The following is a 12,709-nucleotide window of genomic DNA, read 5'->3' on the forward strand; positions in this document are numbered from 1 at the left end:
TTTTTTAATTTTTTAAATTATTTAAAAGACACTCACACCCTAACCTGTTTAAGAGTACCTATAGTAATTTTTGATGTCATGTCAAGAGTACTTATAGTAATCATACATATTGATATCAGTTCAAACTTTTAAAATAAGTATTACTGTGATATAATATTAAAGTTTTTTTAGACAAAAAAAAATTAGAGTTCAATGTTTATTGCTTTAAAATTAAATGTAATCAAATTATATATATATATGACTGGTTTGTTACCATTTTTATTTTTTGAAAAAACTTATTAAAATTACTTTTGAATAACAATTTTTTATAGGTTGTAGAACATATATTTGATAAATTAAATTAAAAATTATTTTAATAAGTACATGTAACAATAGCCAATGAGTAATAGCTCAAATGGCATAGTCTCTCTATACTCAATTAAGAGGTTGCGGGTTCGAATCTCCTATCTTTGGTAAAAAAAAAAAGTACATGTAACAGGAATACGTACTTTAAAAAACCCGAGTTCATAGTAAAAATGCAAACTAGGAATAAAATTGAATTAGTAAATTAGAAGATTTAAGAAAAAAAAAATTATCCAAATTAATAGACTAAAAATTAATGATTGTAACTAATATTAATTTGAATGACACTGAATTTTTTAAATCAATACAAAATAATTTTTTTTTAAATCTCAACTTTACAATAAGTTTAATTCAAGAAATTAAAAAATGAATAAAAATTGTTAGAATAAAAATAGAATAATTAATAATAAGAATTAATAGATTAAAATATAGATCTTAAAAAACCAGACCAAAAATATTAAAAGAATAATAAAAATTATAAATAAAATTCAACTCATAAAAAATTATTAAATTCGTAAAAAAATATCAAAATGATAATAAAATAGAAGTAAAAAAGTAATATTATAAAATTTTAAAAAAAAAAAAGATAAAATCATTTTCTAATAATTTTTTTGTTAAAATACAAATTTTAAATAAATTAAAAAGTTAGTGTGAAAGCTAAAGTAATGATTTTAAGAATATAACAACACTTTTTAATAATGATAATATTTTTAATTTATACTACGTATAAAAAATTTAATACATAACAATCTAATCAATGGATAAAATTAAATATCTTTATTTAAAAATATTTTAAATATTTTTACTTGAGTCTCTATTTTTTATCTATAAATTTAAAATAATAAAAAAAGTCTAAGAGGCTAACTACATAATAAGCCAATTATGTAAATTCTTTTTTATTTTTTATTTTAATATTTAAAAAATTAAGATAGTAAATTTTTTTTATTTTGTATTTTTTTATAATAAATCTATTTTTTAATTAATTAATTAAAAATTTGTTTCACTCCTAATTGATTTTCTATCCGAACCGCAACTGATTTCATTTCCTATATAAATGGTCACCCGTGTTGGAGAGCAATTATTTTTTTTTTCAAAGAAAATATTTCATTAATAAAATGAAATGAAAGGTCCACTAGGGACTACATATAGGGGGCAATTTTGGAAAAGATCCAACAAAGATTATGAATGTAATTGAATTACATTGATTAAGTAACTTTCCTAATTCTTTAGAAGAAGTTTCGTTCTCTTCTCTCACAAAAAATACCATACCCAGTTCATCTTCTTCATCTTCTTCATCTCCTCTGTATGGATCGGTGAGCCGCTTCAACACACATCTAAGGTGTTCTCCGTTCTTTATTGAAGACCAATTCATTTCTTGCTTTCCAGATCTGCCAACACAGGTTCCCTGCTAGCTCTATATCACTTGAATAGTTATGACTTCTAAGTCTGGTTGCTTGTATGATCTCTGACCATCGCTTTCATGGTTCCGTTTGTTGTGCAGAAACTTTAGGCTCCGCGAGCCTCCATGCTTCCACTGAGTCCAGGCAGTCAAAAATGCAATGACCCACTGATTCTTCTTCCATTTGGCAGCGACTACACATCGGGTTAGAAGAAGCAATTCTGGAATGCAGCTTTTGGTTAACTGGTAAGCCTTCATGAGCCATCTTCCAGATAAAATTTTTTACTCTAGGTTGACTTTTCATCTTCCATATGTTCATCCAAAGCTCTTGTTGCTTGCATCGATCAGGGAGAAACTCCGCTGGAGGGTGGTAGAAGAGGAATGCTACTTGGTAACCTGACGCTACAGAATATCCGCCGTTGTTGGTTCGCATCCAAGTTAGTTTATCATCTCATTCACAGATAGGAGTATTGATGATTGCTTCAGTGATTTCTGGTTGAAAAAATTTTGCTATTTTATCCTGGTCCCAAGTTTTGTTAGGCAAAATTAGCTCTGAGACCCACTAAGGGATTCGATCAGTGTTTTGATTAAAAATAGGCATAATTGCAGTGTAGTCATTGACCCATGAATCTGTATGAATGTTCACCATATTTCCCCTACCAATTTTCTAGATCAGTCCTTTTTTCAGGACTTTTCTGCCTTCCAAGACACTCCTCCAGCCCCATGATGGGTTATTCCCTGTCTCTACTCTCAGAAAATTTGTGAACTTGTAGTATTTGCTTCTGTAGACTTTATTAAGCAGAGAATTCGATTTAGTAAGTAGCCTCCAGCCTTGTTTTGCAAGCATTGCAAGGTTGAAAGCCTTTAGGTCTTTGAAATTTAGTCCTCTTTGGTTTCTGGGTCTACATGTAATCTGCCAACTTATCCATTGCATCTTTCTCTCTCTATTTTTTTGTCCCCACCAAAATTGTAAGATAATGTGCTGTAACTCCTCTAATAAAGTATCAGGCAATCGAAAATAACTCAGAGTATAGATGGGAATTGCTGTAGCTACTGCCTTTATCAAAATCTCTTGACCGCTAGGAGAAAGTAGAGCTCGTTTCTATTGTTGGAGTTTTTGGCGGACCTTGTCTTTAATATAATTGAAAGTAGCTCTCTTGGACTTCTGAATAACTAACGGTAACCCCAAATACTTATTTTGATTTCCAACATGTGGAACCATAAGAAGATTAGACAATTGGTCTCGGGTTTGAAGCGGTGTATTTTTGCTGAAGAAAATAGATGACTTGTCTAGATTAACCACTTGGCCACTTATACCCTCGTAGGTCTGTAAGATACTTAGTAAGCCTCAACAGTCTCCTTCTGTAGCTTTGCTAAATAAAATTGAATCATCTGCAAAAAATATATGGGTAATTCTAGGGCATCTGTGATTAAGTCTCAAACCAGAAAGATCCTGTCTCTGTTCTCCTCTGTGGAGCAGATAGGAGAGACCATCTGCACAAAATAGAAATAGATAGGGAGAAAGAGGGTCGCCTTGACGCAACCCTCTACATGGTTTAAAATAACCATGTGGTTGACCATCCACAGTAACAGAGTAAGAAACCGTCGGCACACATTCCTTTATCCACTCCAGCCATTTATCGCAAAAACCTAACTTTTTCATCATCGCCCAAACAAAAGACCATTCGACTCTATCATAAACCTTACTCATATCAAGCTTTAGAGCTAAGTCACAGTCACCATATCTCTTATTTTTCAGAAAATGCATAAACTCGTGAGCAATAAGAACATTATCACTAATCAGCCTCCCTTTAACAAAAGCACTTTGATGGTCACTAATCACTCTATTCATGACTGTTTGCATTCGGTGTACTAAAATCTTAGAGATAATTTTGTAAAAAACACTACTAAGACTTATAGGCCGAATATGCTTCATAGTGCTCGCATTATCAACTTTGGGAATAAGGTAGATATGAGTGTGATTAAAAGCTTTCAAAATTTTACATCCAAAGAAAAAACTTCGGACCACTCTGATAATATCATCCTTAATTGTCCCCCAAAAGTATTGAAAGAATTTAGCTGTAAATCCGTCATCCCCAGGAGCTGAAAAGGGATTGATAGAGAAAACTGCTGACTTGATTTCCACATCCAAAACTGGCTGAATCAACCTTTTGTTTGTGGCTGCATCAATTTTCAGAGGCACATGTTGAATCTCCTCCTCCGGATAAGCCGGGTTGTTAGAGGCAAAAAGATTCACAAAGTAATCCTCTGCGATTTGAGCAATTCCATCCGAGTCTGTTGCTGAATTTCCTTCTTCATCCTCCATAACACACACCTTATTCCTCCTTGATCTTGATTTGAATTTCGAGTTGAAGAATTTAGTATTTCTATCTCCCCAATTCAGCCATTGAACCCTGGATTTTTCTCTCCAATAACTTTCCTCATCCTCCACAGCCTCTTCAAGTTCTGCTTCCAATATTCGAATCTCTGTGGGATTAACATGGCTTCCTTTTTCGTATTCAGTAACCAGCCGTTTGCTTAATGTATGAAATTTGGACTTGGGAGTTAGTGGGGGAGTTCCTTTGCCAGTCCACCAGCCGATGCCTGCAGTTTTTTAGCTTTCCAGCCAACTTAAATATTGTAGATCCAGATAATTCTATTTTCCATGCTTCCTTGATTAATGCTACCACCTCCTCCTTTTCACACCATCTTTCTTGGAAGCGGAATCTTCTTTTAAATCTCCTCTGTTGTTGATCTTCACTTAACAAAGTAGGTTTGTGGTCTGACCCAATGCCATCTAAATGCATCATGAATACATTCGGCCAAGCCACTCTCCACTCATTAGTGACTAGCACCCTATCCAGCCTCTCCCGTATCAGGTTACCTCCAAATTGACGGTTGCTCCAAGTGAATTTTCCTCCTTCGACGCCCATATCCACCAACTCATCCTCATTGATAAAGTCATTAAATTCTTGAATTGAGGATTCTGCCTTGTTTCGACCACCTTCATTTTCATGATGGAATCTGATTGCATTAAAGTCCCCTATCACAATCATCTTTTCGTCCCCAATCTGAACTCTTTGCAGTATCCTTTTGAATTGTTCTCTTCTTCTTGTTTCTTCTGTGGCTAAATAAACCCCAATTGCCTCCCATTGTTGATTAGATTCCACATGGTGATACTTGAAGTGAATAAAGAAACTTTCTTGCTCAATAACTTGCAAATTAATGCCTTCCTTCCTTGCGACTGCCATGCCTCCTGCCTGACCCACCGGATCCACCATAAAACAATTTGTAAAACCTATCCTCCTAACAACCCTCTCCACTGTCAAAGCATTCTTTTTAGTTTCAGATAGAAACAATGCTTCGGGGGAATGGGATATTGTGATCCCTTGGATGTTGTGAACTGTCAGGGGGTTCCCCAAACCTCGACAGTTCCACATCAGCATCTTCATCCCTCTTTGGGTGCCATATGTTGGGTGGCACCTTCTCCCATGCTTGCTGATGTATCCACTACTTGACACTGTCTCTTCCTATTCGTCATGTCTTGCAACCCCATATTGCTCATCTTGGATCCTGAGATCGATTTGAGGGTTGGTTTCCTTCGGGCTAACTGTTTCAACTTCAGCTTGCTGCCTCCATTACCCTCCTCACTTCAGCTTGTTACTTTGAAGGTGAATAAACTGTTAGAATTTGCAGCTTCTATCAAATTCTCCTCCCTTCCCTTGTTCTGTTTTCTTCTTTCCAGCCCTGGGTCACTCTCTCCCACTTCCTCCTGTTCTCCTCCCCCTTCTGGGATTTGGTTTTCTGGTTTGAAACTACCTCAACTCCACTATTTTGTGAATTGCCTTCTTGAACTGATAAGCTAGCAAATGCACGTATTAGATTTACTGGTGTAGGCTTCCTTGACATTTGTCTCCTCTCCTCCTCCTTTTTAGGTTTGTTGGGGTTTTGGTTCTCCTTTGAATTTTCTATTTTCCTCCCACTTGTTCAGCTCTCAGCCACGAACCCCATTGTTCCTCTTTTGACTGTCCAACCGCCGTATCCTCCAAATTCTGCTGGCAATTTCTCACTTCATGACCAATAAAACCACAATAATAACAAAAGTTACCAATACGTTCGTATTTCAGGTTCACCTCCATTACTTTCTGATTATTGCCTGAAATTTTAATGGATCTTCTTAGTGGTTTTGTGATGTCCAGCATCACTTTCATCTTCAGCGATCGGTCCTCCTTACCCCTTATTGAAAACAGATCTGTCTCTAACACGCTCCCAAGTGTTTCTCCTACTTTGCTGCCCAGGTTTCTTGTTTTGCATTGTTCTGGTAATCCCCATAGCTGAACCCAAGTTGGAACCAAGGTTGCAAAAACCGGACCGGTCATTGAACCGGTTAAGTAATCGGTTTAATGGTTCAATAGTTCAACCGGAGTTGAACCGGTTTAATTAAATATATAATAAATTTTTTAAAAAATTAACTCCCCCATATGTGAACTTCTGTAAATCAATCAAGTCACTCTTCAGAACATCCAAAACATATACCCAACCTAAGAATCATACTCAACCAAATCATATGAAGCCATATAGTAATTTCAATGCAGAATTGTGGCAATGTTTTGATTTTGAATCAATAACAGCAAAACAACAATTCCTCAAAATAAATATAAAATATTGGATTTAAAAATCAATCTCAGCAGAATTAATTCAAGATCAATGGACTGAATTCAAATAAAAATTCAAAACATTAATATCTCAAAATTCAGCAGAATCATCAATAATACATCATATGCATGTTTAGAATAAATTTCAAATTTCAAAGTTATAGAGTCAGGGAGATAGAATCAGGGAGAGTTAGAGATTGAAACTTGGGACCTGAAAGGGTTGAAAGTTTGAAGCAGAGAAGAGAAGAAGAGACTTGAGACCTGAGAGGGTTGTAGCAGAGACTAGAAACTCCACGCGAACAGAAGCAACGACGGCGAGATACGGTGCGGAGCAGAGAAGCAGAAACGACGCTGGCGAAAGGGGAGAAGCAGAAACGAAGAGGAGGGGAGAAGCAGAAACGACGCACGGGGAGGAGGGGAGAAGCAGCAACGACCCACGACGAGGAGCAGAGAAGCGGCGACGACCCACAGTGAGGAGTAGAGAAGCGGCGACGACCCACGGCGAGGAGCAACGACAGAGAAAGCTCGGACAGAGATGGTGACAAAGAGAGAGAGAGACGAGGGAGAGAAGGGTTCGGCGGTGAGTTTTAGCTCTGAAGTGGAATGGTGGGAAGTGGCTATTCTTCAAGGAGAAGAGAGGATTATGGGTGGTGGCTGTTCTTCGAATTCGAAGAGAAGATTAGGGTTTTCTCATTTTCTGATGGGTGAGGGTATTGTGGGGGGAGGTGTTATGCGCTGGGTGAGAGAGAGAAAGAGGTGGGGTGGGAGGTGTTATGCGCTGAGTTTTCTTTTTTTTTTTTTTTTTTTTTTGTAAACGGTGCCGTTTTGGCTTGGAGGAGTGAACCGGCCTTATAAAAAACCGGTCTGGTTCATCCGGTTTATCGGTTAACCATCGGTTTGACCAATTTTTTAACCAGTTTTTTGCAAGACGGTTTTATAGCCTAACCGGACCGGCCAAATGATCGGTTTCTGGTTAACCCGATTAAACCGGTCGATCTGGTCCGGTTCTCAGAACATTGGTTGGAACCGTTGCAAACTCCTCATCTTTAATCTCCAAGTCCTCATTCCACCTTTGTAGATTCAAAATGTAGTCTTTGAAAAGCCAAGGTGCACCTCTTTCAATCCTGATCAAGTCCGTTTCATTGTCGAAGAAGAATTGGAACAAGTTTCTCCCATGATCCATGACTTTGAAACCTATCGGTTGGCTCCAGATCGCATATAAAGCTGCCTCAATAGTTTCTGGACTAATTTTTCGATCTGAAAATAGCCTGCTTACAAGACTCTTCGAGCATTTTTTTATCCCATTCTTTATGTCCTCATCATTGAACAGAATGACTGTTTCTTCATCTGTCACAGTAGCATTGGTAGCATGAATTCGATCAACAGCATGTGCTACCATTATTCCCTAGTAGTCTTCTATGAGACGGCCTCACAATTAAGGATTCTCCTGAAAAAACCCTAGCAGAGCAAAGTACACAAACAAACCCTAAAAAATAGGGCACCGTTCAATTAATGGTTTCTTCATTATGTTGGAGAGCAATTATTAATATAGGATATCATTTTCATTTCATTTCATATCTCATTAAGCATCATGTCATCATGAGACCATGCTTTTCCAAAGTTTAACCTCCTTGAAGGACGGATGATATATTTAGCATAAGTTTTATTTGTTTATTTATTTTATGTTTAAATTATTTATTTTGAGGTCAATAAAAAATAAATTCTTGATTTTTTTATTCTAAAAATTTTAATATTATATTATAAAATTATTTATTTCAAAAATTATTATTAAAAAATTCTACAACTAAAAAAATTATTTAACTAAATTCAACCAAGTTGTTATAACCTATTTTACATCCACGCAATATATAACTGATTTTATAACTAAATGTAATATATATAACTGATTTTAACGTAAATATTTTCTGTCATTTTGTTTTTGTTTTCTTCTTGACGATTTTTTTATGTACTTTGCGAATTTTTCCTTTTTTTTCTCTCTGTAGATTTCTCCTTTTATAATCAATGTTGTTAGATCTGAGTTCCTTTTCATTCAAACTTTTATTTGTTTCATGGTGATTCTAGTTTTTTTTTTTAAATCAAGCAGTAAAATTAGAATTCAAATAGCTTTTTCATTTTTGAAAATAATGTATGATGCAAGTTTAGATCCGTTGAATAAAAATGAATTAGATCATTGTTCTGAATCAATTTAAATCAACGAGGTTTGATTTATTTTTTTAATAAATGCAGTTCAGATGTAATTGATCATCGTGTAATTACTTTGTATATAAGTTGAATAATTTCAATGTTATTACATTTTTCTTTGTGAAAATCAGTGTTCAGGATTAAGAATTTGAATTTCAATGGAATTGAGGAGTTTTGAATTATTTTTTTAATTAATCTATTTATGTTATACTTCATGATAATTTTGTGGTTGTTTAAAATATACTTTGATGCTTAATAGAATTAAGTTCTATGCTGTTTATTTTGTTGTCATTAATTTGATATATGACTTTGTAGTTGATATTATTAGTTCTTATGTTATACATTCGATGCTAAATAGAATTAGTTATTATATTTTTACTTTTATGTGATTTTCGTTTAGCAATGAATTAATGAAATTCGTTGATTATGAATATAAGTATTTTGGTGTTGTTGCCCGTTTAAGATGGTGTTGTGCTTAGAAAGTTTTGGTGTTGTTTCAATTTTTGTGTAATGTTGATGAGTAGTTTGTGCCAAAGGTTGCCATGACTTTCAACATATTTAAAGAAGCTGAAAAATTCTATAATGATTATTCAAAACTTGTAGGTTTTGCTAATAAAATAAGAAACTTAAATAGGAAGAAAAATGAAATTAAGAATCAACTGATTACATGTAATAGAGAGAAAAAATACAAATCCAATATATCTCCTATTCAAAAGACAAACTCCTCAGCTGGAGTGCTGTAAGAATTTATGTACATATATTGAAGGATATTGGTGTTTGATTATTTCAAAGATTGTTTTGACTCATTTACAACCATATTGTCCAAATCAAGTAGAGATGCTTAAATAACATAGCCAGCTAAGCATGTTTGTATGTCGCACAATTGAGAATGATGATGAAGTTGGTATTAGACCAAGTAAGAGATATCAATCCTTTATTGTAACAATTGGGGGTCATGGTGAATTAAGCTCTATTGAAAAAGATATTAGAAATTACATTACAAGAAAAATTTGTAATGTTTCTGAATAAGATGATGCCAAAGTATTTAGAAAATACTTATTGAGATTGAAAGAGAATAATCATAACTTCTTTTATGAGATTGAACCTGAGGTTAATCACTCAATTAAAAATACTTTTTGGGCTGATGCAAAAAGTCAGAGTGCTTTTGAGTATTTTGGCAAAATTTCATTTGATACCACTTATAATACAAACAGATATTTGTTGTGCTGATCTCAAACATTTTTAATGTTAATTGAAAATAGTTGTTGTGCTTTTTGAAATATATTTCGGTGCATATCTAATTTTGTTTATTTGTTGTTGACTTTAGGTATAATTTGATTTTTGGTTCTTTTGTTGATGTGAATCACCATGGTTATTCTACACTTCTTGGATGTACTTTGGAAAAAAAATGAAGAGATTCAATCTTTCAAATGGTTATTTGAATGTTGGCTTGGTTACATGGGAGGAAAAGTTCCAAAAGGCATTCTTACCGAATGTGCATTGATGCAAAGGGATATTGAGCTTTGTATGCCAACAATAGTTCATATGTGGTGTATTTGGCATATTATGAAAAAGATTCCACATAAATTAAATGGTTACAAGAGACATGAAGAAATTGAACAAGAGATGAGTCATGCTATTTGAAACTCTTTCAAAAAATACATTTGATAGAAATTGGAATGATTTTCTTATGAAGTATGGTATTGGAGATAATAAGTGGCTTTTAAGTAACATTTTTGTGGTTGCTTCATTAGAATTAATGCATGTTGTTAGTTTTAGTGTTTAGATGTTATGTGTTTTTGCTTTGTAATAATGATGCGAAACTATATACCTTTTAGTGCTATTGTTTTTTATTTTCTCCTTTGATACTTTTTTTTAGAGCTTTTTAAAGATCGTCATTTATGGATTCTAGTATATTTTGATCACCACTTTTGGGCTGCAATGAAAATCACATAAAGGAGTAAGAACATGCATGCTTTTTTAACAAGTTTATTACGCGTAATAGCTCATTGATTCAATTTGTGAAATAATATGATAACTGCCTAGGAAGTAAAAAGCGAAAAGAGAGAGAATCAGATGCTACAAATTTTTATACTATTTTACTTTGTTCAACAAAATCATCAATAGAAGCTCAATTTCAGTATGTGTATACTCATGAGATGTTTAGGGTATCACAAGATCAACAGAGTCCGCTCTAGGTTTCATAGTATATGAAGTTTTAGAATAAGTTTCAAACCCACATTCAATAAGTTTTTGGTTACATATGATCCAATATCATGGGAAGTAAAATTCCAGTGCTTATTATTTAAGTCAAGAGGTATATTGTGCTATCATTGTTTGAGAGGAGTGTTAAGCTTTGAGCGAGTAGATAAAGTGGCACCGAGATATGTATTGGAATGTTGGAGTAAGAATGTAAAGAGGAGACACAAACATATCAAAATTAGACATGATGAGTCTTTATTGGAGTTAAGAAGTAGAAGATTTGATGATTTAGTGTTTCGCTCACAAAATATTTGTGAATTTGCATCAGAATTTGAGGAGTTGATTGTGATTTAGCACCGCGCATATGATAATTTGATGGCTGAGATGCAAGAATATAAAGCCAAAAGTAAAGAAAATATTTCTTATCACATGAAGATGGTTCCCTGGATGAGATTAATGCCCTTCAAAGCCCGCCACGTGTGAGAACAAGAGGACATCCAAAAAATAGATTGAAATCAAATACTAAAAAATAAATTGCAAATGCATCAAAGAAAAAGAAAAAGAAAGCTCTAAGTGAGATAAAATTGATGTGCTTTGATTAGCTAAAATTGTGTTTGTACATATTTGTGCTAATATATGCTATACTTTTGGCAGTCGAACATTTTAGATGTTGGATCAATGATGCAACCAATTTAAGCCTTTATCATGAAAAAATTATGAATTATCAATTCAGAGATTCAATGCAATAAGATAGTATTTTTGGTGTTTAGTTGAATGACACTCGGTGTTGTCGTGAAGAATTTCGGTGTTATTCCTTTAATTTTTTTCTTTTGTAATGAGAATAAGCTTTGCTTTCTGAATTGTGTGTTGTGTTGTTCAATTTATAGTGACAGAGTTTTATTATTTTCGGTATTATGGTGTTTCTTCGATAGTCACTTTTTCTTTTTCAATTACTTTTTGCAATTGTGTTGTAGTAAATTGTTTTAGGTGACAATATTTACAAATTTCAGTGCTGTTGTTATTTTTTCAATATATTCAATCTAATAAGTGTGAACCTAGATTTATTAAAATAAATAGTGGATTGTAATGCAGTGCAGATACTTTTATTGAAGTCTAATATGACAAAAGAGATTATCAAAAGCAATGAATATTTACAAAGAGGCAAAAGATGTGTTTGTTTTAACTAAACGGTATCCAAAAAATTTAATATTCAATTGAAAATACTAAAAATTCTTAACAGTATTAAAATTTTACAATATTCAATCTTTGTACCTTCTATATCTCCTAATGAAAATCTATAGAAAGGGCTTAATAGTGTAGCAAACGGCTTAGAGAGTCTTATGGGTTCAGATTATGAAATGACTTGATCTCTCAATTTATTCATTTCGTCAAAGAGAACTAGTGAAGCATATTCTTATCTGTAATGATCAACTTCATCCTACAATTGAAAGAAAGTTACTAATCTGTGTTAATTTAGAAGTAGAGAATCAACTATGTTTAGTGATACTTACTTTTTTCCAATTCTTCTATGTGTGTTTTTCTTTGTTAATCTTTTCAAGTTAATCATCTCCACCCATTTCATGACATATATTTTGAAATCGTAGCTAATAAACAAAAAGTTAATAACATAGTAAAAAATGTTTAATAGCACAGTAAGAGAAAAGCATAGTAAAATATATTAAATAACACCGTAATAGCAAAGAATAATAGAAAGATGCATACTTTGTTTGCTATCCACTGATTAAAATGTATGGTGCTTTAGTACCCTATTCATTGTCTATTAAAGGTGATGTTCTAGCATACACTTTCACTTGTGATATAATCAAGTTTTGAAAAACAGAAAAAGGCAAATATAAGAAACATTAACACTAGAGAATTCACAATGAAAATAGAAATACGTATTGTGTAA

The 12,709-nt window shown here is 33.4% G+C and overlaps 2 protein-coding genes across 2 annotated transcripts; both read right to left on the minus strand.

The window, feature by feature from the left end:
• Nucleotides 1-5,709: 5,709 nt before the first annotated feature.
• LOC148572724 (uncharacterized) lies at nucleotides 5,710-6,120 on the minus strand. Its single transcript, XM_088507718.1, has one exon. The coding sequence runs from the start codon at nucleotides 6,118-6,120 to the stop codon at nucleotides 5,710-5,712; it is 411 nt and encodes a 136-aa protein (XP_088363844.1).
• A 1,258-nt stretch (nucleotides 6,121-7,378) lies between these two features.
• Nucleotides 7,379-7,795, minus strand: LOC107646525 (uncharacterized). Its single transcript, XM_016350707.1, has one exon. It carries the CDS (start codon nucleotides 7,793-7,795, stop codon nucleotides 7,379-7,381), a length of 417 nt encoding a protein of 138 aa, XP_016206193.1.
• Between the last annotated feature and the right edge of the window lie 4,914 nt (nucleotides 7,796-12,709).

This window comes from Arachis ipaensis, chromosome B3 (genome assembly GCF_059453495.1).
Source record: "Arachis ipaensis isolate K30076 ecotype BB chromosome B3, ASM5945349v1, whole genome shotgun sequence".
NCBI classification, from domain to species: domain Eukaryota; kingdom Viridiplantae; phylum Streptophyta; class Magnoliopsida; order Fabales; family Fabaceae; genus Arachis; species Arachis ipaensis.